This window comes from Apaloderma vittatum, unplaced genomic scaffold, assembly GCF_000703405.1.
Source record: "Apaloderma vittatum isolate BGI_N311 unplaced genomic scaffold, ASM70340v1 scaffold2709, whole genome shotgun sequence".
Classification (NCBI taxonomy): Eukaryota; Metazoa; Chordata; class Aves; order Trogoniformes; family Trogonidae; genus Apaloderma; species Apaloderma vittatum.
In genome coordinates this window covers 31,925-58,261 of record NW_009733337.1, presented here as the reverse complement: position 1 = coordinate 58,261, position 26,337 = coordinate 31,925, and the positions used below count along the sequence as shown (strand labels likewise).

General features: G+C 42.3%; 1 protein-coding gene across 1 annotated transcript in view; it reads left to right on the top strand.

The window, feature by feature from the left end:
- LAPTM4B (lysosomal protein transmembrane 4 beta) overlaps positions 1-26,337 on the top strand; it is a 60,914-nt gene that overhangs the window by 15,686 nt on the left and 18,891 nt on the right. The window contains exons 2-5 of the mRNA XM_009875825.1: positions 1,192-1,303; positions 8,723-8,796; positions 9,410-9,532; positions 18,228-18,326. Coding sequence (XP_009874127.1) covers positions 1,192-1,303; positions 8,723-8,796; positions 9,410-9,532; positions 18,228-18,326 — 408 coding nt within the window. The remainder of the gene's footprint in view (positions 1-1,191; positions 1,304-8,722; positions 8,797-9,409; positions 9,533-18,227; positions 18,327-26,337) is intronic.

Sequence of the window (26,337 nt, the reverse complement as noted above, 5' to 3'; positions counted from 1 at the left end):
TCTTTCCCTGTCTTGTGAACTCAGTCTATTCTTAGGACTTTTTCAAAGATCATTGTTAACAGGTCTGATATCAGCTAAACTTGATGGAATTTGCATCTCAAAAGGCATTTATCTTACCCAAGAAATTCTCAAGTCTATTATATCTTATAATAGCCTGTGTTCCTACACCTTTTTGTTGCTGTTAGCAACGTGTGATCAGATTAAGATGGCTTCGAAATGAGAACCAAAGCAATAAAAATCCACCTTTCCCAGCAAGCTCTATTATCAGCTTTCTTCTCTCCATTTTCCTGTTCGTCAGTTATCTACCCAGTTCTGTAAAATAATCTTTTAGCCAGGCTACATTATTTCATGCTGAGAAATCTTCTTTTCTGAAATTAGCCCTCTTCACTTCAAAGTGATATGAGCGTTTCATTTGGATTTGTTTTAAAATATAGCCCTCGGCTACTTCTGCGTTCCTCTCATAGCTGACACTTGACAATCCACTTCTACTGAATCACTTGATACTATATTCTTGCTTTTAATTTGCTTACTGCATTTCATAGCCAAGGCTTCAGTGTATGTGAAAGCGTCTCTGTGCCATGTGACACAGGAACGTGCACATCAGATATTGGGCTCACATTGCCACCTACTCCCGTCCCCCCAAGGGCTCCAGATTTAGCAGCTCACGTGAATTAGCTCATCACTCACGGCCTTTTGAAATTCAGCCTCTCCCAACAAATCAGCTCCTCTTTGGTCATCTAGCAATTTCACAAGGCCTGTCCCCAATTCCAGCTTCGCTATGCTAATAATCCTTGACTACAGCACTCATTTGTAATAATCTCGAAATGGTTGCTTTTAATTGATTTTAGCTGTTGCAACAGAACAAACTGAAGGGGATGTGCTAACGTGTTTTGTAATCTGAAAGAGCAATGGGAACTCTTCAGATACCGTGGGAGAAAGTCGGAATGAAAAGGAATAAACCACGTTTTTCATTTTCCTGCCACCACTTGAAGAAAACCTGAGTTCTGATTACACAAACCCAGAGAAACTAATTGTAGCATTAGTTATTTGACTGCAATATTTACTACAGCTCTGTAGCTGGAAAACAACCTCTGCCATGGTTGTCATGGGCTGTAGTGGGTATGTGCTGCCCAGAAGTTTTTCATGGATTCCTTCCAGAACCTGACCCTTTTCACTTTTTCCTCTTTGTAGATTATAAATTCAGTGGTATTGCTGATTCTGCTGAGCGCCCTGACCGATCCTGATCAGTACCACCTAACCAGTGCTGAATTAGGGGGTGAATTTGAATTTATGGATGATGCCAGTAAGTACAAACTGCCTAAACACCAGCACTCATTGTTCCAGTATTTATGTAAACTGTCCTATCATTTCAATAATTACTGTCCTTTAATTATTGCTGCAGCTTGGTATCTTACAGATGCATTTTTATTGTGAGAGATGTATTCATGGTACAGCTCAAGCTAGTTACCTTTGCTACTTATTAGTAAACCAGTTGCTCTGCTGTGTCCTGGCTTGGCAGGGGCAGAGCCAACCCTTGACGTGGAGATGTTTTGGCATGATGCTGAAAGCTCCAGGGGGATTTTACAAGACACCTAAGTCTCTGAACCTGCCAGCACCATGTTCCATAGTGCCTGCGCATGCGTAAGAACCCCGTGCTGCTATTTATTTAACTGGCTGAATGTGTCCATTCATGTTGTACATGTTTACGCCCCCCACCACATGGCATGACTTGCACAAACCTGTTGTAATAGATGGCAGTATTAGCTGTATAATCACAGGCGTATTAGCCATAGCACACAGCTGCTTGCTTCTCTCACCAAAGGGCATCACAGAAAATCTTCAATACACTTTCAGGGAAGGGTGAGCCAGGCCATTTATGTCTCCTGCAAAAACCTTCTGTCCTTTGCATGACTGTTTCAAATTATTTGGTTGTATTTGAGTTGTTGATTTGATTCAGCCATTTAATTCATACCTAGACAAGTTTTCCTTCAATGTGATTTTGATAAACATGTCTGTTTTCATTTCTACTTACAAGATTGTTACATTCAACAGTTCTACAGTAATCTGAAGCAAGGTCTCCTGCTAGTTGCACTGGTATCTTGCTGCTCAGAACCACACCCATCCCCAGCAAAAGGCTCTAAATCCTTTCTTCATTCCTACTGAAGTCAATAAAAGCATCTGTAGGAAAAGGAATAGCCCCCCATGCAAGAAAAATAATTGCACCTATGGTGTGTCAGAGCTGCTGGGTATCAGTTAAGGGACACTTATTTCCACAACATCTTTAGTGCAGATATGCCTTGGGGGTCTACATGTACTTAATGATAAGGGGCAACTGTTACTTTATTGTGTCTTCATTGAAAAAATACCTGCAACTTCCGACTAAAAATCTTTTTATATAACTGGATTTAAGAAAGTAAGGACCATAGTAGATACAGATGAGCTCCTAGCTGATTCTGACATATTAAAACTGACTGCCTTGTCCTAATTCTCAGAGATTAACCTTGGTAATGACTGTCTGTCAGTGTGGTTTTATATAGCCGACATCAGAGGCCTGCCAGTGCCCAAGGCTTTAAAATAGTAATTCTGTTTTGTAATGCAATAGCTGTCAGATCAAGTACATTGGGGATTTCCATCTACACTTGAAAATTTTATTTTCTGTATTTTTTTACGAAGGATTCTGCAGTGAACCCTGCAAGACTGTAAAAGAATGGCTTGTGGGCCAAGCGACCTCATTTCCACTCGGCAAAGGGAACATTTCACAGGCAGTTAAATTACGGATGAACATTTGAATTAATGTCTCCTTTTATCCTTTGTCTCCCTCCAGTTTAATGCCTTACTGAGTAAAAGCAGCTAAATCAAGCTGCTGGCTTTTACAGTTACTGGAAATAGCAGGCAGGAGATAATTTTATTCTTTTTTCCTTTAAGTATGACTGTATTTATTCAAATCTGACTAAATGTTTTCTTATGAGATAAAACATTGCACAAACTTCCACATGCTTTTCTCTTGTCCTACCTTTATTTGTCTTTTTTTTAAGAAATATTTCCCAGGCTATCCGCATGTGCAGAAATTCTTAGGTGTGGAACTATGTGCATGAAATACAGGAAGATACATCAATTTTTATGCTAATGAAGGTCCCAAAGTAGTTATCTATATGTGCTTGTGATGATAAATAATAATGATGGAAATACTAGTAGCCATTATTCTCAGCAAAAAATATAAGAAGAATGGAGATACAGAGTATGAATGTAAAATTGTTACTCCTGTTCCCTCCCTCCTCACATAGGCTCCTTCATAAAAGATCTGAAAATATCGGCTGGAAATAAGCTTACCAGCTGAGTCACAGTAGTAGAATTATGACTCACCTGAAGTTAATGACAGATTTTCCTTGACTTCCAAGAAATCAAGATTCCCCCAATATTTGTATTTATATTTATTTCTGACTGTGCTCTGGCACAGAGAATTTCCAATTTTATGTTCCCTGAGTGGGTAAAAATTCCTGCCACGTGCAGAGCCAGAGCCACTCTAGTGCAAACTGCTTGGAAATGCTGATGCAGCATCAGCTTGTCTGCGAATGGCTGCTCAGCCCTAATTTCAGAATTTAGCATGGTTCCCAGGGCATCACCAGAGGCTCCAAAATGCCTGTCTGATTAAGCAGAGAAAGGATTTACCTGAGCACTTAGAAAATCATGCAGGTTATAGCTTTTTCCCTTCTGTCCTAGAAAAGGAAGCAAGTGGGAAAAAAGTCTTCCAAGACATGCCATCTGCCAGATAGAGGTACTGGAAGACACCAGTGTTTGTGGTTTGGCTGGGTCTCTGAGACATACGTCTGGGAGCCGGGGAAAATGCTGGGCTTCCTCCTGTGCTGGATGTTCAGCTGAGCCTATTTTGTCTCATCTTTCTTTTTATTATTTCCTTAGGGCCTGAGGGAGTTTACAAACTAGAAACTGGACTAGGAAAAATTAAAAATATGTGAGTTGACCAGTGCAATACTGCTGCTGTCAAAAGGCTAATAATCATCTCTGGGCAGGAGATGTAAAAGCCCTATAAATCATTTTGATTTCCCAGAGGATTTCACCTAAGCCTCCTGGTCAGCTTCTCCAGGTATATGGACCATGATCCGTGACATGTCAACAGCCCAAACAAGCAGTGAGTGTTGTCTGGGTTTACTTACTGACTTCATGGTGTCACACATGTATGTATGACAACAAAGACCAAAATCCTAGGTATGCCCTATAGAAACTGAGAGGAGCTTTGACAGCAATGTCAGCCACTAAAGCCAAAATCTGCCTGTGTCCCTGCCCTAGGATGGGCAGACAAGACAAGAAGAGATCTCAGGGCAGAGCAGGATAATGTGGTGGTGTCTCTGCCAAGCATGGCATGCATCCAGGGCTTAAAAAGATTAAATCAAATAGAAAAAAAAATAATAAAGAAACCTAGAGACAGCAGGCCTGGGCTTCTGCTGGGGAGTGAACGGAAGTGTAGAGTAAATACTCTTCCTGCCTCAGTCCATCAGTCCCACCCATATAGCATGAGCACCATGACACAGGGAGGGCGAAAAAATCGATTCCTACACAGTGCAGCATACTCAAGGCTGCATCTTCCCCTCTAGCCTTATCCTTTGGAGAAAATGATTGGGACACAAAGATGCAGAAGACTATTTCTTTCTCTCTGGCCTCCATCCTTTGCTGGAATGAAAATGTCACCGCCACACAGGCTGCAACCCAGGAGGTTGCAAAAGCAGCTTGGAGGAGAAATCGAGGCATTAATGAGGCTGGGATCCTGGATAAATAAGTCTAGGAGGGTAGGCAAAATTGCCTGAGGATCGCAGGTTGCTGATCAGCAGCGTTTCTGGCCCGTGTTGTCAGAGCTGCGAGCCAGAGATTTAGCTACAGGGCTGGGGCAGGTGACGAGCTGGAGGATATGAGGTCCCCATAACTTCCAACAGGCCCTTCCTCCAGGACTGGCCTTGCTGTCTGCTCCACCCTGTCCCCAACGCAGCACCCGCTACCGGCAGAGGGGAAAGCAAGGAAATGCTTGTGGGGTGGGTTCAAGGGAGTTCCAGCTACAGAGCTTGTTACGCATGCAAGCATCCTATGGCAGGAGTTCTGCCCAGCCCCAGCGGCATTTTCTCCCCAACAAAGCAGGAAGGCAGGATCTCACTGAAAGGTATATGAGGAAAAAGGCCCTACTGGTTTCTTTAAACCCAGGCAGTAAACTCAGAAAGATATCTAGGAAAACAGGTTGTATAACCACTGCAGTTGTCGAAGTACAGCTCCTTCTAGCCATGAACACCACGGAGAGTACAGCCACCCCTGTTAGTTTCTCATTTAATGTGCTACATATCTAGTTTCACTCTGATTAATTGAAGCTGACACAGCTCAAAAAACCCAATGAAGCCTTAAATGAGAAAGAACCCACTTGAGCCAACTATGACTTGGCATGGTGGAGCACAGTGAGAGAGACACCAGAGAAGGGAAGCATGAGTGTATCAGACCAGAGCTTCAATGTCACGTTTATCACAGTTTGCTAAACTCTGGCTCTGAACCAGTACTGCCGCAATCACGAGCAAAGGCAGGCCTGTGATTGCTGCATCTGCTGCAAATGACAATGACAGCAGCTTCCCCTTGGATACAGTGAGTAGGTGACTGTGATTAAGAATGGACAGAATAAATACATGAGCAGTGCCTTCACACTGATGATTAAAATAAAAATATTGATCCAAGAGCCACTTTTACAAGAGGTTTCAGTTGAGGTTATTGACTCTAGGCAACCATTTTCACTTCACTCCTTTTCTTTCATTACCTCAATTGTACCTGGTTTATTCAAAATCATTTTGATTTCACAGAATGTATGTGGGCAGCCAGAGTAGATGACCACACAGTTAAGAGTGTCTGAGGAGGCTGAAGTACCTTAGTTGGACAGGTTTGCTTTGTGGGTGCTTCTTTCTCTTAAGGGTAAATTCAGATCACTTCTAATGGGCAGTCCAGCACTACAGCTCCTAAAGAGCTGGAGACTGGTCATAGCAATGCAGCCCAGACACTTGCAGTGGACGTCCACATTCTCTACACAAAGAGGAGAAGGAAGTGCCTCTGAAGAGCAATTTGGGATAAAAAGCAATCTGAGATGCACTGAAATGTCATCCCTTCCTGAATCACAAGCAAGGAGCTGAAAGCATTTCCAAGCACCCACGAGCTGAGCTGCATAAATCCACGGGGTAGGAAGCACTGAGCGCAGGGGGACAGTTAACCTCAGCACTGAGGGCTGGCATGTCTACTGGGTGAGACCTGCTTTTTTTGATAATAAGGCAAAGATTCAAACATTTGCACTGTGAGTAAGGACATCTGGACTCTGGGCCCTTATCAGGCTATAGTGGTTTAAATGTGCTCCTCCCAGTGCCCAGGAAAGAGGCCTTGACCATTAAATTAGGAAGCAGCCCACCTTGAATACTGCATCCAGTATGGTGGAGTGTCCCCACCATAAGAGGGACATAGATCTGTTGAAACATGTTCAGAGGAGGCCACAAAGATGATTCAGGGGCTGGAGCACCTCTGATATGAGGATAGGCTGCGGGAACTGGGACTGTTCAGTCTTGAAAAGAGAAGACTTTGGGGGGACCTAATAGCTGCCTTCCAATACCTGAAGGGAACCTACAGGAAGGCTGGGGAGGGACTTTTTACAAGAGTGTCCAGTGATAGGACAGGGGGAAGTGGGTTTAAGTTGAAGGAGAATGGATTTAGAATAGATCTTAGGAAGAAATACTTCGATATAAGAGTGAAAAGACTTTGGAATAAATTGTCCAGAGAAGCTGTGGATGCTTGCTCCCTGGAGGTGTTCAAGGCCAGATTGGACAGAGCCTTGAGTAGCCTGATCTAGTTGAGAGGCGTCCCTGCCCAGGGCAGGGAGGTTGGATTAGATGATCTCTAAGGTCCCTTCCAGCCTAGGCCATTCTATGATTCTATGATTCTGTTGCATTTGAATCCCTCTACAATCACAAGGACAACATTTGGGGGCAAGAGAGAGGGAGCAAGAGTTCTGAAACCCATGATATAGGCAGTGTCCTGGAAAACGAGAGACCTGTGTTTCTAAGTCCTCAATACTGCTGCTAGTAGACACGGTACCTGAGGAGCCTGTAGCCCAACACACATAAGCACCCTCTGGTGATGCCCTCACCAGCCAGCAAGTCTTCCCCTGCTCATTTTTCCACCAGCTTCACAAGTCTTAGGTTCCTGTCTGCTTCAATGGCCAGCAGATGTCTGGGTTAGTGCCAGCGGGAGCTCTGCGCTAGAGTAAGGATTGTGTTCCCTCAGGTGGAGGAGGATCCAGGACTGGGCCCTTTGTCTCCTACATGCACGATCATACTGGTAGGCTGGAAAAAATGTTGGGCAAGAACCAATGTCTGTCCTTCCTCTTCACCCATGACCCAGGTGAACCTGCACTGCTGCCTGGTGGTGATACATGAGACCTGTCCACAGCTACCAGATCAGGACCCTTCAGGGACTTTGGTAAAGGTTTCAGGGCACATATCCAGGACCATGTTTTGATGGTGGAGGTACTGTCCCATGCTGTGGGATGCTCCTCATCATGTGCTGGACTTAAATGAAGGCATCTTCACACTTCGCATGCCTCCAGAGTCAGGCAGTGATGATGGGTAGTGAATAGCCTGAACATCATCATGCATTTGTGTGTCTTGAGTCCACCAAATGTCTCATCAAGGCAGGTAATTTAAATGCACCTAGTGATATCAATGTGAACATCAGGTACCGCACAGATACCACCAGAGGATGGATCTCTAAAGTCGTGTCTATGTACCTCATGACATCTCTCGCCTATTTGTACACTGGCTTAGCCCTTGGAAAAGTAGTTGCAATGTTTAGTTGCACTCCCAAACTCACTATAAGCTTGGGTTCAGAAATACACTTCTGGTATCCTGACTATGGCCTCCAATAATAACACGGGAGATGTATATGAAAAGATGAAGCGTATGTAATTTTTTTCCCCCAGGATCTCCTTCCAGCTGTTCGTGGCTTAGGAACTTCTTAAATATAACAAAAAGTTAATTGAAAGCTGAGCAGCAATAGAAGAAAAAGATAGGAGTCCTATAATTACTCCAAACAAAACCTTAAAGAATATTTTTCTTCCTTTATTACTTCATCTTTCCTGACAGTTATACTTCTTCATTAATAAACTGTATATCTCTGTAGTATTCTTGGCTGAAGTGAAAATTTCCAAGATGTTATTTCTGATCTAAGATGCCTCCACCTGCCAGTTTTGCTTTTAAAAATTTGTTTCTCCTTCTCCAGAGGTTTTAGAGATATGTGAACAGTGATATGTAGCAGCTATTAGTGCAAAACTAATCTGTTGTGCAGAAAAGCAGATACCTCCTAACTACAGATGTCATGACCACTGGCAAAACAGTCTTCTTGTCAAGACTGCTCTGGATTTTTGAAAATCCTCAGAAAAACTAAACCAATTATGGCATCTCCAGAGCTTCATACAGGCTGCGGAGACTTGTACAGTGTATACACTGTCTGCTTCTCATATTTAGGAGTTTTCCCACAGGAGCTGGAGATTTCCTATGGTAATGGCTGAATGATGCACCGCACTCTATCTCCGCCCACTTCCCACCCTGCCCTTTGAGATGCTCTGCACAAGGTAGATGGCAAAATAACTGAACCAAGCTCTGAATTTATGTGCAAATATTTTTATGTGTTTCTCTTCCAGATATGTGCATTGCCACAGCAATTTCTCTTCTCATGATTCTGATCTGTGCAATGGCTACATATGGTGCATATAAGGTAATTCATTATGTTCACTGAAGACATGAAACAAATGAACTATACAACTCTGTAGAAACAAAAAATAAGAAGATTACTCTCTGACAATTTCTTGTTTAGTTGTTTAGCTGAAAATGGAGAGGGAAAAGAAGTCAAAAAGGCAGCAGAACTGATTGCTTAGGTTGGTGGTATCCCAGGGCCCCATGCTGCAGGCAGGAAGACTGCACAGCTGTGTTAACTGTCTGCAGTTTCACAATGAGTAAGCTCTGGGCAAAATGTGGATTCAGAGAACTGAACTACCTACCAAAGTTAAAGGAATTTTTTCCCATTCATCTGCCAAATCTGTGGTTTGTTCCAGTACTAGTCCTAATAATTAGGAGGAAAAAAGTATCACGTAGTTTATAAATGTCCTAGTATAATGAGTTGTGGGTCTTACACCACACATATTACAGCAGCTAAGCAGCCAAACTGCCTTGGCCAACCTGGCTTGGCCAACCCTTTTGGTTGAAGGCCATATTTCTTTTAGCTGATTTAACACCATATTGTGTCAAATATTCCTTATTTTTAGTGCAGAAGACATATATCCTTCTGTTTTAATTTGTGGCTGATGAGGGTTTTTTTATTTCCTTTTTAGCAACATGCAGCTTGGATCATCCCTTTCTTCTGTTACCAGATCTTTGACTTTGCTCTCAACACATTGGTTGCCATCAGTGTACTTGTCTATCCCAGCACAATTCAGGACTACCTCCACCAGCTGGTAAATGACTTGATGTTCACAAGACTTTGGGGGCTCTGGGGGAAAAAGCTGTGCAAGGTGCACTCTATGTCCTGTATTTCTACCCAACATTTTCCTGTGTACTTCCTATGCCGTCCTTGAAAATCCTTGCTAGTCTATATTCCACATCCTTGCAAGGGTACATTCTATTTGTGCAGAGATCTGGAGTTTTACAGTGTCATGGAAGCTTTCAGCACCTTTTCATTTAGAGTGAGGCTCATATTGGAAAACACAGATAATAAGTAATTTCTTTTGGATTCAGAATTAATGTGTTCATATCCAGTAGCTTATTTTCAAGGATATTTTTTTACTCCTTTCAATATATTTGGTGGCTTTATCACAGGTTTCTTTAGGCAGGAGTTTGATTCAATGTATTGAATGTTTGGGTTTGCTAGGAAATATTTTCGGATCCTGTATTAGGGACAACTAGAGGCTCCCTTCTTGCCATGGTTTACTCTGGCCAAACATCTATAGCCAGTACTGCATAAGCTTGCAAAACATGGTTGCAACCACCTAAAGTAAAGACAAGAGCCCACCAGCCTCTGCCTCATCACAGGACCACGTACCCTGCCTGGCAGGGTTCAGGTGGAGTTGCAGAGCTCTGAAGAAGCCAGTGCTGCAGCAGTCTCTGAAAATCAGCCTTGGATACCTGAACACAGAATAGTTTGGCTGTGAACTTTGTTATGAGGATGGAAAACTATCTAGGACAGTATAAACAACAGGTAATGAGAAATAGCAGGCAGATAAGTAGCCACATAAATCTGTGGGAAAAGGCAACGTGTCAAGCCAGCGGGAGCTGGGATGCATCAGGGGCCTGTTATCCTTCACTTATTTAACACTCGCCTGCATTCACAGCTGATAGTACACTGAAAGAAAAGCAGAGGAATAATTCAAAATGTTCTCAGAGATATGAGTGGAAAAGAGCAAATCACAGCCATAGCTTGGCAAGTGCTTGAAGCTGGCCCTAGCACTGGCTGGAGTCCTCCTGCCCATCTTTCACCTTCAGTCCCTCGTTTTTGTGCATCTGTGCCAACTGTACTCTTGTGGCAGCACAAGAACATGTGTGGCTGCAGGATCTTCCCTGAACCCCTTCCCAGAGTATAAGGCATAGCCAGGTTTTATTCAGTCTTGGTCACTGTGCAAGAATTTGAGGGCAACAGGAGCAGGCTGGGTGCCACATCTGAAGCGGGCTCACTAGAAGGGCAAAGAACAGACAATTCTCTCACTGTGTCTGCCAAAATGCCACAGTTGTTCCTGCAGATAAAAAAAAATTAATAATCTCTTTGGTAGTAGAAATATGAAGAGGAAGCCTTGGAAGATATTGGGAATGGTGCAGCAGAGCACCACTGTGAGCTGTGTTGCAGCTCTGGAGCGTTAAAGTCTCCGGTTGCACACATTTTGTCTTGCCGTTGTAAATCATTTTCCAGACTGGTAATGAAATGCCACAAGACTTCAGGAGTGCTAAACTGTCAGTGCTCAAAAGGGCAAGGGGGATTTCCAGGATAATTATAGGCTGATTAGCCTGACATTGCTACCAAGCAGAATTATAACAGAAGGGATGAGAGGAGAGTAAATTGATAAAGGATTAGACCAGAGGAGAATAATTAATGACTGCCAGCACGGTTTCACAGAAAATCAGTCCTGCAGGCAAACTTGTTTTCTTTCACTGACAAGATTACTGACTTTGTCAATAAAGATGAGCAGGGGCATAATAGACTTTGGTGAGACATCTGACTTTTCCGCGTGACGCTCGGAGCAACAATAAAGCACCAGATCGATAATGGATGTATCAAATGGATTAGGAGAGGTTTGCTGGCAGATTGCAAAGGGTCATGGTCAAGCCAACCATCTGCCAACGAGTTTCTATTTTGAGTAGAGGAAGGTCTCCAGGAATCCACAGTAGATTTCACTCTCCTCCTGATTTCCATTAATAACATTTGTACCCAAGAGGCCATTCACAAAGGCTAACATCAGCCTTGGGAGAGCTTTGCCTGTCTGACTGCATAGAGGGATCGAGTCCTTTAACAGAAGGATGTAAGCAAGAGCCTAATCTAACTGTTCTTTGCCATCCTGTCATCCAGCTGCCTGGCAGAAAAGGAGCTGGGGGTGTTGATTCACAGCTTGCTGAACATGAGCCAGCAGTGTGCCCAGGTGGCCAAGAAGGACAACAGCATCCTGGCCTGTTTCAGAAATAGTGTGGCCATCAGGACTAGGGCAGTGATTGTCCCCCTGTACTCGGCACCAGTCAGGCCACACCTCAAATCCTGTGTTTGGTTTTGGGCCCCGCACTACAAGAAAAACACTGAGGTGCTGGAGTGTGTCCAAAGAAGAGCAATAAAGCTGGTGAAGGGTCTGAAGAACAAGTCTTATGAGAAGCAGCTGAGGGAACTGGGGTTGGAAAAAAGGCTCAGGGAAGACCTTCTCACTACAGGTCTACAATGACCTGAAAGGATGTTGTAGTGACATGGGGGTCAGTCCCTTCTCCCATGTCACAAGTGATAGGACAGGAGGGAATGGCCTCAAGTTGCACCAAGGGAGGTTTAGATTGGATGTTAGGAAAAATTTCTTCACCAGAAGGGTTGTCAGGCATTAGAACAGGCTGCCCAGGGAGGTGATGGAGTCACCATCCCTGGAGGTATTTAATAGTCATGTAGATAAAATACTTAGCAACATGGTTTAGTGGTGGACCTGGCATTACTAGGTTAACAGTTGGACTGAATGATCTTAAAGGTCTTTTCCAACCTAAACAATGCTATGATTCTGTCCTCTGAAAGATCCTACTCCTGCATTGCCCAAAGTGAGTACATCTCTGCATTTCCTAGAGGCAATACTTGTGACTTTTTCCAGCAAAATCACTTCTGATAGAACCCATGTCTGACACAGAGATTAATGAAGAAGTAAATAATGGGATGAACCCTTTAACCAGAGACTGAGAACCTGAGTTCAGTCATTAATATGTGCTACATTGCTAAGTACAAAGAGATTTAAAAACATGAGGAACACAGATGAGCATGTAGTATCAAAAACTGTACCTGGGATGCAGTGACCTTGTAAGCTCTCTAGGGAACTAAGCAACACAACAAGAGTCCCCAGCTGTTTGGGGGTTTTTGGCATTTGCAAAAACTGCTCATGAGATTTGTGGATAGAAAAAAAACAAAACACATCAATAAAAGTAACGGAAAAGAGTCTTCCCTTCTCAGTTGGTGACATGGGTTTCATCTGTCTATTTATGGTGTTTGGTTGTAAAGAGCAATGCTTGAAATTCAGAGAACATGCAGAAGAGTTCCTGCAAAACCTATATAAAAGCTGGATACATTGTAGTATGGGAGACAATCAGCTTTTCCTGCTTCATTTACTGAGAAAGGAGACCAAGAGGTGATGTCATTGGAGTTTTCATATGCAGAAAAATGAGGTATTAAAAAGTTCTTTAAATTAGATGTGAGGTTTAATGATAATGAGTAGCTAAAAGCCAGTCCAAATTAAATTAAATTAGAAACAAGGAGTCATTTCTATTTTACCATTCACAACAGAGATGAGTGATTGGCAAAAACTACCAAGAGCTGTGATGAATTTTTTAGTCAATGCCACCTGTTCAACAAAGTTTTAAAGATATTTTGATGCTTTTTGTGCCTCCTATGTCTTAGCTGTGGTCCCAAGAACCAGCAGGTCAGCGGGAACTCGCGGTACCTTTGCCTGGAAAGGCAAAGGGCTGTTGCATTTGGTTCAGAGCAAATACGCTCTGTTGGAGGGGGCAAAAGTGGAAGGGAGAGTTGAAGATCACATCCACTGGTATCAGATACTCAGACACATAACGAGATGAAACAAGCTTTTCAAATTTTTAACAATAACATCATCAGTGAGTGCAGTGCTAGTACTCAGGTATTGTTAAACAGGCTTATACCCATGGACTTGTTTGCCCCTCTTTTAACAATACTTGTGGTACGCAGGTTTGTCATCTCAAACACTGCATTTAGAACAAGACTGCAGTTAATACACGCACCCCTGTAGGTGAAACCTGAATCATTACAGTTGAGTGTGATACTTCCTGATGATCTACACTTAAGCCCTAGAGTTATCTTGCCCTCACCCCCTTTGCAGAGGTCTGCCAGAAAGCAAGGCTTATGTTTCTTCCTGGGGTTCTTACAGTTTTTCTTCCTCTAAAACTGCTTTGAAATTGGGGAATGATATTTTAGAGAGCACAATTCCATAAAGGAAATGAAAAATCTCAATTGTTCTTCAAATCCATTATTGAATATCTGTAAGAATGTACGCATTAGGTAATGGCATATATTTAGTTGTCTCAAAAGAACTTTTTTTCCTTGCTCTAAGGTGAAAACTATGTGCTTTCAACAATTTCTACTTCTCTATGCTAGTATCTGGAATTATGTTACCTATTCACTTCGGTGCACATCTGCCAGATTTCAGTCTACCAGTGATGAGCTACTGTGAAACCTTCCATGTACTTTTAGCAAGATAATGAATGAGTACCTCTCAGAGCCCCAGTTGAAAATGTTGCAATTGTAAAATACAGAACATTGTGTTCACAGGTTATTTGGTAATGTCAGCCTGTACTGGCTGCTTCTTTCAGAGGCAAAAGTGTCTTTTGAAACTTTTTATTGCCTTTTAATACCCAGCTGCACACAGTTACGCCACTTAATTCCCATAAATTATAAGAGCATCTCAGCACAAATGTTGATGTAAAATAAGTAGATGTTACAAAACTAGCATTTGAAATGTTGCATGGTGATCACGTGTGATAAAACTTTCTAAGGGTTATATTGGATCCCTTAGTCATTATCACTGTTACTAGAGAAACAAAAACCTTCCCATAAAGTAAACCCAGCATGTGCAAAATAAAAAACGTTTTGGTTCTTGGAACAGTAGTAGTCTAAAACCATTTGACTTAAAGCATATTTCTTTTCTTTAGCCGCACTAAATCTTTGATATATGGGCTTTCTAAAGCCTTCAAATTAAACGCTTTGTCTTCTGTCATCTGATAACAATGTATAAAATGAATTGAAGCAGAGATAGAGAACAGACTAGTCTGCAACTGAATTATGCAAACTTGTTTATTATTAAGCTACAGGTCTATTACTGCTCATCTAAAGCAAATGTCAAAATATATTAAATAGCTTTACTATGGGACTACCTGCAATGCTGCTGTCTAATGATTTAGGTGATATTAAACATACTTTTAAATCCTAGAGGAAACGTCAGGAGAATGTAAAAGAGATTAAATGCAAAGAAAATTTTCCTATAAACTAAAGCTTAATAAGGGAACATACTTTCTGACTTTTTAAATGCCTTTTTATAATTCTGAAGAGGAAGTAATGCTAAGTTCATAGCAGAGTTTTAAAAATTCTCCGGACATGTTTCTGTTTTCTTTCCATTTTGCAAGATTCTGATACTCTGAGGATTGTAACTGTTGAATGAGAAGCCATACTATCTTTTGAAATGGCTATTTTGCAGTTCTAGGGGAAGAAAAACGTGAAAGGTTATGCAAGTAGGCTGAAGGAATGAGAAAGGGCTTCAGCCTTGGACTTTTTATTCTTCTTGTGCATTTGTACAGTATTGATGCGGTAGAAATATACATTTCATGCAAGTTTTAAATTCTTTTTAAGAGTCTGATAGAGCTTTGCTATGTATAAGTAATTTTTTTTAAATGAAAGCTCATTAGGTATATTATTATGCATGCAGCCCTCTCCACATCTGTGACAAGGCTAAAAATGACACTTTAGCTATGACTTTAGCATGCTGGTACCACACCACTACAACTACTTCTTGTTTGTAGAGAAAATTTCACCATATCTTGCTGCAAAATCACTCCTACATTTCCAGTGACAGGTTTGATTTTTCCCAGCCAGCCGTATTTCAGTCTTAGCTTCATCAAACCTTGCATAACATTTGGCACTGAACTTTCCCCAGAAGCCGCAACACTGAGCCTGGTGCCTGGGACCTCCCCAGCAGCAGGATTTCAACTACTGGTCTCCCCATGGGAGAATAAACCCCCAGCACAGGAAAACAGTTTTTCTTCCCACCTCATACACCAACATCGATGTTTTAGCTTAGTCAGTAGAGGGCAATGAGTCTTTGATTCACCTATTTTGGGGTGAGAGTGAATGAGATTTTGGGAGCAGCTGCTGCCTTGGGAGGATCCCAAGAGCCTCCTGATGCCACCAGCTCTATGATGATGCCTGTACCAGGTGAACCTGGAGCCAGCCAAGATGCTTCCTACCATCTTTCCTACTTCTTCACCAGAAGCTGCAGGTTTTATAAGTTGCTTTTCTTACTGCACTGAGGGTATATGTAGTTATGAGTCAAGATCAGACTGCTTGTTGGCCAGCCTGGGCAAGCCAGTGTTAAATGTCTTCTCGTTGGCAGGTGCCACTAGCCTAGTTAGCAAACAAAGGGAATTTCTTCCGTTTCTTCCATGCTGATCCAATGCCCCTGCATGATTCATCACACGCCTGAGAGCTCTCTGTTTCACACAGCTAGCTAGGAAGCTCCAGGAGAGGCCAGCTTCAGTTTTCACACCCCCCACCAAGATCTCTCAGGCACCTGTGGGTGGGGGTGACCACTGCATGGGTGCAGCACCCACCGCCTCACTGGGGCTTGCTTACACTTTGCGTGTCTTCAGCATAGAGACCTAGAAAACTGAAGGGGACAAACTGCAGCATCTGCTCCTGGTTTGGTGTTTTTGGTGCTGAATTACTATCCTTTCACCTGAAACACTGCTGATGTTAGGGCGGTCCAAGTGCTACTTCCAAACTTGGCCAGGGCTTATGGCTCCAGCAGATATTCCTGTTCTTCAAGGTAGTGGGAATTTCTTTGGTAATTTTCCCACCCATGTCTTGCCCCTGGGCAATTCCCAGTTGAGTTGATATCTGGGAACAGGCCGTTAGGTTATGGCCAAGACCCCAGTATGCAGTCATCCAGTCTTAGACCAGTGCCTGGTTCCCAAAATCTGAAGTGTGGAAGGACCAAAACCTCACTAGGAGTTTTTTATTACACTCACAAAACAGTTTGACTAGTTTTCTAATGGTCAGTCAGTACTAAAAAAAATTGTTTGGGGGCAGTTTTACTGTAATCATCCTTAACTGACTGGACTCTCTAACCACGTGCACGGCCTCCCTCCTGCAAGCAGGAGGACAGGCTGTGCAATTAACACGTAAATTTCCTGCATATAAGGTTTGTGTTTATTTTTTGGTGCATCTTTTCTTGGCATATACTCTGGCTTTCTTGGTCTCTGGGTGACCACATCCACTATATTTAGCAATAACCTTCAGTGAAATAAAAAAAAAAGGGAGAAACCACTTACTTACTGAATTATAGCAAACTAGTTTCCTACAAAAGCTGTACCTTGACAAAGAAAATAATGTGATAAAAACTTCAGCCATGAAATTCAGTACAGGAACAGAAGCATTGCTGTCAAGAAGCAGAAAATGTGCTTATGTAACATTTATCTGCAAACAGTTATAGCTGCTATTGATGTTAACTTCTCCAAACAGTTCATGGAAGCGCTAAATAAAGAGCAATTCTCACTAGCAGCTGTCCAAAAAAAAAGAGATAATTTTCTGATGCACTGGGCCGAGTGTTGGTATAAGGGGCATTAAGGGGTTACTCTGGATTTACACTATCATCACTACGAATACAGTTATAGCTTGGTCTAGTTAATTGTCCTGACAAGGATGCAGAGCTGGCCTGGTTAAGCAATTAGATCTGTAAGGGAAAAGGGGGTTGTCTGTGGAAGGAGCTAATGCATTTGGCTGTAATGAGCTACTGTTGCATTCGAGCTACCTTTTGTGGAGAACAGCTCTGCCTGTGAACAACAGTTTATTCTAACTGAAAGAGGAACTTGTGCCTTGCAATATTTCGAAATTAATTTGGAATATTCATTTTAAAGGGTGTGTTTTATTTAAGCATTAACAAATACCGTAAAATGTTTTAGAGGTGTTTTTTCAGTCAGTAAAGTGTTTCACAGTTGTAAATCACTGGAGCCTATGCTAAATAGGTAGAGTAATTTGGTTACCTCCATTTCATGTATGAGATAACAGAAGGATCTGAAACACATCTGGATTTCAAATCGTGACATTGCTTCCCTATGGGACCCATGCCTTCCTGGAGCATGCACTTGGACAGCAGTGCTAATGAGTGCTCCTGCAGAAGTAGTCCAAATTTAGCCAAAATAAGATGGAGCAGAATAGACCCAATGCCTTTTGATCAAACATTTAGGTGAAAGGATTTTGTTGTCTGACTTTTCCTGCTTTGATTTTCTGGAATGAGCTGCCATTCGTCTTTGGCAACCAGTGCCAGTATAATGATTAGTAAGTACAGGACTTGGCTGTTATTGCCCAAGGTGGCAGATTTCCTGCTGCAAAGCTCCCAGAGAGATGTCCTTTGCTGGTTTGTGTCAGATACAAACCTAATGTGCACAAAGGAAAAGGCAGCCCACAAAATATACAAAGCCAAAAGCAAATCCCGCAGCCCTCCAGGAAATGTTTGGCAGCACAGTCTCTGTTCCAGCTAAACTTACTGAAACTGATTATTGGTGCAGAGAGTTCCCAACTTCTTAGTAGCAAGTTTTGTAGGCTGTTAATTATAGAGTGCACTAATTGAATGGTTCTTAAATGACTCGTGAGATTAACTTCCAGTGTTTTGCTTATTTTTCCTTATGCAGCCCTCCAATTTTCCCTGCAAGGAAGAAATTACGTCTGTGAACCCTACGTGTCTGGTTGTGATTATTCTCCTTTTCATAAGTATCATTTTGGCTTTTAAGGTAAGTGCATTACTCTGTATAAAGCCTACTTCTGGTCAGGGGTGGAATGTCCTTTGCCAGGAGGCCTGGCTTTAAAAGAGGTCTAGGAAACTATGGACCAGACAACCTGACAGCTACACAAAGCAAAGTGATAGACATTATGGAAATAAGAGCAGAAAATCTCACCGAGAAACACATGATGAACATATAGGCTACAATGAGGAATCATGCTTGTAGGGGGGAGCTCATGGCACATATATCCTTTGAAGGAGAGGGTCATCCAGTGGACAAGGGAGAGCCTGTTGATACAGACTTCTTGGTTTTTTCAAAAGGTGTTTGGCAGAGTCTCACACCAAAAGCTTTAAAACACCCTAAGATGCATAGTGACAAAAGGAAAGATCATCTCACAGGCTGTAGCTAGGAAATAGAGACAACAGTGAAACCCATGCTCTTCAGCACATTCACAAAACATTTAGGAAAGGGAAAGAAATCTAACAATATCATCATATTCCTGCGATGTCATTCAAAACAGGGAAACAATCAGCCAAGAAAGCTTTGCAGAAAGATTTCATGGCATCGAGTGACTGAGCAATGAAATGGCAGACAAACTCCGTGGTGCTAAATTGTAAGTGGTGGGCACAGAGGAAGCACAATCTTGTTTCACAGACACTGCAGAGGACTCTGAACTATATATGATCACCTGGAAAAGGGGTCTTGTAGCTATAAGAAATAAACCTGTGAAAATATTATCTTACTGCTCAGGTCAAACAAATAAACCAAATGGTAAGAATATTAATAAAAGAACAGAAAAAACCCCCAGAAATCTAAATATTTCTTTGCCAGTTTTGATGCCTACCACCTCTGGAAGCATGCATTCACTTCTGGCTCCCTATCTCAAAAATGATGTTGTAGAGCAGGTATATAGATCCAAACAACCATTCTTGGGAGGAATAACATGAAGGACTGTCACACTAGGCAGCGAGAGGGCACAGGGAGTGATAATTTATTTACTGTTATGCAAACCTCAAGAGTGAGAGGGCTGGAGGTGGCAGGTACCAGATGAAGAAGAGATGTAGCATTGCCCAGCACACCTGGAAAGTGTGAAACCACGGCCCCAGGTTCATGGTCTGCTGGAGTCATAGAATCATAGAATGGTTTGACTTGGAAGAGATCTTAAAGATCATATAGTTCCAACTCCCCCGCCATGGGCAAGGACACCTCCCACTAGACCAGGTTGCTCAAAGCCCCTTCCAACCTGGCCTGGAGCACTTTCAGGGAGAGGGAGTCCACAACTTCTCTGGGCAACCTGTTCCAGTGTCTTACCACCCTCACAGAAAATATTTTCTTCCTAATATCCGATCTCAATAAATTTGGCCCCCAACCACTGTGCAGGGCAGAAGTTCAAAAGAAGCTAAGAGTAAGATCAGGCAAATCAAGGTATGCAAAAAGTCGCTTGAGTCTTGGGCCTCTTGGAAAGTATTCTGGTATATTTGTCCTCTTCTTCCACCTTTCTGAAAGCTTCTCACAGCACAGTGTTACCATTCTTGTATCTCTAGTGCTGGTTTTTATTTCAGAATAGCTCCTGAGCTTCCTCTGCAGAGCAATTACATGTTACATTAAACTAGTCACTAAGAGCCAACAATTACACAAGGGGTGTTGCTTTCAGACACATTCAACAACATTAATAGGGAAAGTTACTGTGGCAAAAGAGGTAGATTAGATTATTGAAGTTACTTCAAAACTGAGAAAAAACCCCAGACAGGTAGGGTATTTTAAGGTGCTGTTGGAAGTGCTATTCACTTCTGTGATTTAAAAGTACAATTTAGCCTTCTGGCTTTATTTGTTCACAGCTATACAGTTGATTTTGCTTGCACCTTTAAGAAATGTGTATGAATGTAATAAATATATAGATATGTTAGGTTCCACAAGGGATGCAGTCTTTAAATTTCTCATTAAATTTATCTAAATTTAATTTCTAATTTTTCTATTTTTTTTTTTTAGTTTTTCTAAAATTTTCTAATTTCTCTAAATTCTCTAAATCTCATTAAATTTCTCTAAATTTAGCTTGATTTAACCTCAGATAGGCCTGGTATTTCAGGAAATCTTAAGCTTATTAAAAAGCGCAACTAAAATTGGAATGGCAAAAATACTTACTATAGAAAAAAAGAAACTTAAGAAATTAATAGTTTAAAAGAATCAATTTGTTTTAGAGTGGTTAATAAATATTTTTTCCAGGAGTACATGCAGCTCATATAATGCACATTCTAGCAAAATATTATCATGCAAAGGAGTCACAAGAAATATGACTCGCACAGAAACACACATTAAATTCCAATTAGCATTTCATTTTAATTTTTTGCATTTCCAGAAGAGTTGCTATGCAGTTTTGTGGAATCTGCTCCTTGAAAAGAAAACTGGACACTATCAGATGCATCACACTTTGTCACTGATAGACTTAACAGATGGTAGTGTGTTTACATACTGAAACTGAAAAGGTACTCTGCATAAAAACAAGCCTGAGCTCCCTTTCCTTCTCGAGTTCGACTAGATATAATGAGAGAAACCAAAATTGTAACATAGGAAAAGCTACAGTAGGAAAAGCTGCAGTCCACTGGTGGGAAATATGAAACAGAATCACGTAATTCCTCAGGAACATTTGGCATCGTGACACTTTTGGTTTGGGTGAGGTTACTTGCAAAGGGAAACATTATTGAGCAGAAATCAAGATATAGCAGTATTAGATGGTGGGTTTGTGCTTTCGAGTCATGGGATTGTGAAAAGAGGGACAAGAGAGGGTAGTAGGAAGCAAGCCAGCTAACCACACACAAGCACTTGTCTTTTTAGTCCTTAGGATTTACTGGGATCTGAAGCAGCTAATGGATATTTCAGGCAGTTTCACACAGAACCTTTTTCAGAGTAGACCAAAATGTGTTATTCCATTTATGGCGTTTATGTAGTAACTAAGCCAGTTACATACCATGAAACACAGGTGTTTCCTATCTGGCTGAGGAAGAACATTCAGCAGCACAAATGCATTTATAATATATATATGTTTATAATGTATATAAATGTATAATGTATATAATATACATATAAATTTATAATGCGTATGTACACAGGACTTCAAATAGCAGATAGCCAACACAGTGGCTTTTGAATTTCACCGTCTTCTGCAGCTGGTTTGGGGAACGGGGCCTCAGCATCCTCTGGCCAGCCCTAGCTGCTGTGACAGAATGGTTGAGGCTTCAACCTCCCTCTCCCCACTATGGTCAAAGCCCCTCAGGCCCAAATGAGCTAGGTCAGGTGAGCACAAACATAATCAAAATAAACCTGTCCCTCGGACTGCCCTGAGCACTCTGCAGCTGCAGATTATGGCCTCTTCTTTTCTTTTTTTTGGCCTTTCTCTTTCTGGAAGGTGGTAGCAAGAGGTAGTTGCCAGTGGGGCAGCCAAAAGGTATTCCAGTTCAGTGGGACAGGCTAGTCTTCAGCAAACTGAACATTAACCCTGGTCTCCATAATATGCCTATAACCTGCATGTACAAGGTGTTAAGCCTGGAGATGAGACCACTCTGCATGTCCTCAGCAGATGGGAAAGGGTGATGCAGAATGAAGTTCTGTGCTCACTCTGAGAGATTTCATGTCTCAGCCCAAGGAGATGCTTCCCGGCAGGGGCAGCCCTGACCTGCAGCACATGGCCCCAGTGTCTCAAACTGTCCCACAGCGGCGATGGAACAGCAGTTGGCACCGTGAATAGAGTCACAATAGGCGAGCTCTGTTCCCCAGAATGGACCACACAGGGCCACAAGGTTGCCACTTGTTCCGCAAAAGCCTGGGACAGGTCCCAGCACTGGGCTTGCTGGTGGTAGGGTACTTACAGGAGAAGCATCTCTGAAGTAAGGGTCATTTGCTTTAATTGCATGCCCCAGTGTGTGTGACTGTGAGCTAACAGATGGTGTCCTGGCCCAGAGAAGGTGGCATTTAAAGTGTTGCAGACCAGTGGTTTAGTTTTAAATTATTAACTCTTATCAGTCACAGCTTTTCTTGGCAATTATGAGTGGTTTCTTGTACATCTTTTTTATACTTACAACATGGTAGCACACTGAGAAGATAGACTGAGTTACAGATTTCATCAGCACAGCAACCCATTGTCTCTCCTTTTGCAGCACCAACATAGAGTCATAGAATCATAGAATCAACCATAGAATCATGGAAAAGACCTTTAAGAAAATTGAGTCCAACCACTAATCTAACACTGCCGAGTCCACCACTAAACTATGTCCCTAAGCACTGTGAAATACACGTGACCAACTGGTTCACCATTACCATCCTTCTGAAATCTTCATATAAATTTTAGTTTGTTTAGAAATCTTTACCTCATTTTCTTCAACTACTGAAGACCAGCCCAACTCTGTAAACAAGAAAGTCAAAGCAGCTGGAGAACAAGATGGGACTCAGTACAGATCGCTCCTAACCAGAGGAGGCTCTGTCGGTTCTGCTGCACTCACCCTGCACTTGCTACCAGTGAAGGAGCTGCCCAGAGGGCTGCCGTGACCCAGATCTGCACAGACTTGCATTGCTGTGCTACAGGAAACAGCAGGATACAGCAGCCTTTAATTTCCACAAAGATGCTGGTCGGTCAGCTGGTCAGGCACATGTCTGACGAGCAGAAGTCATGCAATACTGTCGTTACGCTGTGTAACAAGTGCACATGCAGTAACAACAGTAAGATGCGGGGTTATAAAGTTTTGTGGGTTGAAGTTCCTTAAGAGCTCAAGTCATTTCCCACCACTCAAAGGGGAAGGTTGAAAGCCGGTAGAAGAAGTTATGGTGCCTCTTTTCCACATTCAAGCCTTCTCATGCACCCGTCCTTTCATGTGGTGGCTCCTTGGGGCTGCCCCCCTGCCACCCCCACAAAAGGAATCTGTCAGCAGTCTGTGCTGTGGTGTGTGGGAGGACCACAGAGGGTGGATTAAGCTGAAGTGACTCAATCCCTTTTATGTAGGGCCTGTTCCAAATGTGGACATTGGTATCCTGAGAGAAAAATCGATATATTTATATACTGTGTGTCCAGCCACTCATTTTAAAGCAGTATTTGAAACCTCAGCCAATTTTTTCAGGGAAAAAATTGGTAACTGAATCAGCAATCCCATTTAACGCTGCAGCAGTACCAATAGAAAACAATGATTGGGAACAAGCTTAAAGGAGAAGTTGCAGGTTGAGGAAAACAAGTTTCCATGACTCACAATCCACAGGCCAGCAGCACATGTCCAAAGCACTTGGACAAGGACGTGCTCTGAGCTGCCGCCACTTTCAGCGGTATCTGGGTCAGTGTCTCGGGGCCAATTATTTGGTGTGTGCTGGCTAATGACCTCTTTAATTCCAGGGCTGCAACAGACCTCACCCACTGAGAAACAGCCTGTGCGCACAGGAGCTGGGCTGATTAGAGCTGGGAGAGCTGTAGGGGTTCATTGTGGGGTTAAATGTGTTTTATTCACCACATGTAACGGAATGGGAGCATTCAGAAATAAGTCTCCCACTAGCTTGTCCCAGATAAGACTTTATTAGCCAAAACACGGCTTCCCTCAGTTTGACTTTTAACAGGAGTACAGAAAATGTTTTGCAAATAGATAGGCTTAATGTAAAGGATTTCTTATTAAAGATGAGCTGTTCCTGCAGAAATATATTGTATCCAGTCTCTGTTCTGTACTGGCTCTTATGCCTTTCTCAGTGCCTAGGATCTGTGCATTGAAGACTACTGAACTACTTACTGCTATTTATAATTAACAATGGCATTTTATTTAATTCTGGGAAAGATGCGGTTCTCCATGTATGTGCCTTTAGTCCACTTGTTTCATTAGCCTGGGGCAGGTTTGCACAGCCCACAGGTCAGGCTGTAGAGCCAGTCTAACCTTCCACTGGGACTCAGCTCATTCCAGAAGCCTTTTGCTCTCCCTATTTGATGGTCAAAAGTATTGTCAAAGTCTGTAATGCCTCCAAGTCATCCGGTAAGGTGCCATAAAGAAGAGGAAGCAAACTTAATGAATTTCAGCCAGCTCAGCCCTGGTGGAAAAAACCTCTTCCTGATCTGCAAGCGAGCCATCAGGGAGTCATGTGGCATCCTGAAAAACACAGCTCGTGTGTGACAGCTCTGGAGAGGGAGGGAGGAAACACAGGGCAGCTCAGAAGGATAAGAGGCTTTTGGAAGGTCATCAGTGCAAGTGAGTCACAAAAGTATGACTCACTCGGAGTGAGACACACATGCAAATCCGATCAGTGCTGGCAGTTTAATTTGCACGCGCTAGGTTTGTGAAAGAATTGCTATGCAGAGTCTACAAAGTAAAGATATAAGTTGGGCAAGTTGGGCACTATCAAAACACATTGTTCTTGTCATTGTCATGTGTGACGCTGTGGGAAGCAGAAAGCTGCAGAGGAAACTGCTTAGTCCCTGGCATGCTGAGGATCTGACTACGGCTCCTCCACATATGTTACTGCCTCCTGTCTTCCTACCCATCACTTTGCTCATCTCACGCTGGCCAAACTGGAACGTCTCCTGATGGTGAAGGAATTGATGGATGTGAGTCCCTTGCCCAACCAGTTCAAAGAAAACTGGAAACAACTAGTTGTTTGCCAGGCAGCAGCCTTACCCAGAGTGACATGAGCTCCAAGAAAAAAACCAGTGAAGTTTATGGTCATTATGGTAGGATTATTGCTGCAGTAACAGTTCTTTATTTACTTGTACTTGAAAAAAATATTTATAATAGCAAATAAATGGTCAGATATAATTTCAGATTTCAATAAAAACTTTTACACTGGCAATTTTCTCTAGGTATGTAAGAATAGGAAGACCCCAGGCCATTCCAGTCATATGGAATAGATTGATTTCATGTCAAATCAAGTGAAACAGAGTATTGAAACAATGCAGACAATATATAGGATCATGATGTAGTCATGGGCCAGGCTTACACTCACAAGACAAAAAGTGTTTCCTATAAGTTGTTTGATGATTCTTCAGTCCCCAGCATGCTTGTCCTTTTTTTGCTTGGATTTGCTTCCACTTCCTACTAATCCCTAGTGGACAGTATTTAAACATCCTTACCATGGAGGAATCCAAAATTGTTTTCTCTTTACTTTTTGCTGCTGTCCCTGAGACATTCGGCATCTGCAGCACCTCTTCTTTTGTCAGTCTAACTTGTACCTTCATCTCATGTTGTAAAAGTCACCACTGCCAGTATGCAGTATCCCATGACAGTAACAAGGTGTCTGACTGAACTCATATCTCTATTTCTAGAGAGGCATAAGAAAGCAAGCCAGCATGTGTGACCTGCTCATTTAAGTAAAATGGATGTTATATACACAAAATGATGTTACTTTAGCTGTACCCAGGCCCAAAGAAACAGTTTCTTTTCAAAATATTTAGTCTACATTAAGTATGGTGTAATACTAAATATCCAGAATAGTAAATTTCATTCGGATAGATCTTGATTGCAGTATCTCTGCCTAGATGGAGCAGCTTGCAGTGCCACACAAATATCGATAATCACAAAACCATATAATCAAAGGATGGTTTGAGTTGGAAGGGACATTTAAAGATCATCTAGTCCAATTCCCCTGCTGTTGGCAGAGATATTTTTCACTAGATCAGATTGCTCAAAGCCTCATCCAACCTTGCCTTGAATACTTCCAGGGATGAGGCATCCATGATTTCTCTGGGCAACCTGTTCCAGTGTCTCATCACCCTCATCTTAAATATTTTCTTCCTTATATCCAAATTAAATCCAAACATCAAACTAAATCTCTTTCAGTTTAAACCTCTTGCCCCGTGTCCTGTCATGACAGATCTTGGTAAAATCTTTCTCCATTTTTCTTACAAGTTTCCTTTATATATTGAAAGGCACCACAGTAAGGTCTCCCTGGAGCCTTGTAAGACTGTACAACCCTAACTCTATCAGTATGAGGAACGGTGTCAGGTTACTCGCAGAGCCCCTACATGCACTTATAGTCACTGCAACCAGCAAAGTGATTGCCCCATGCT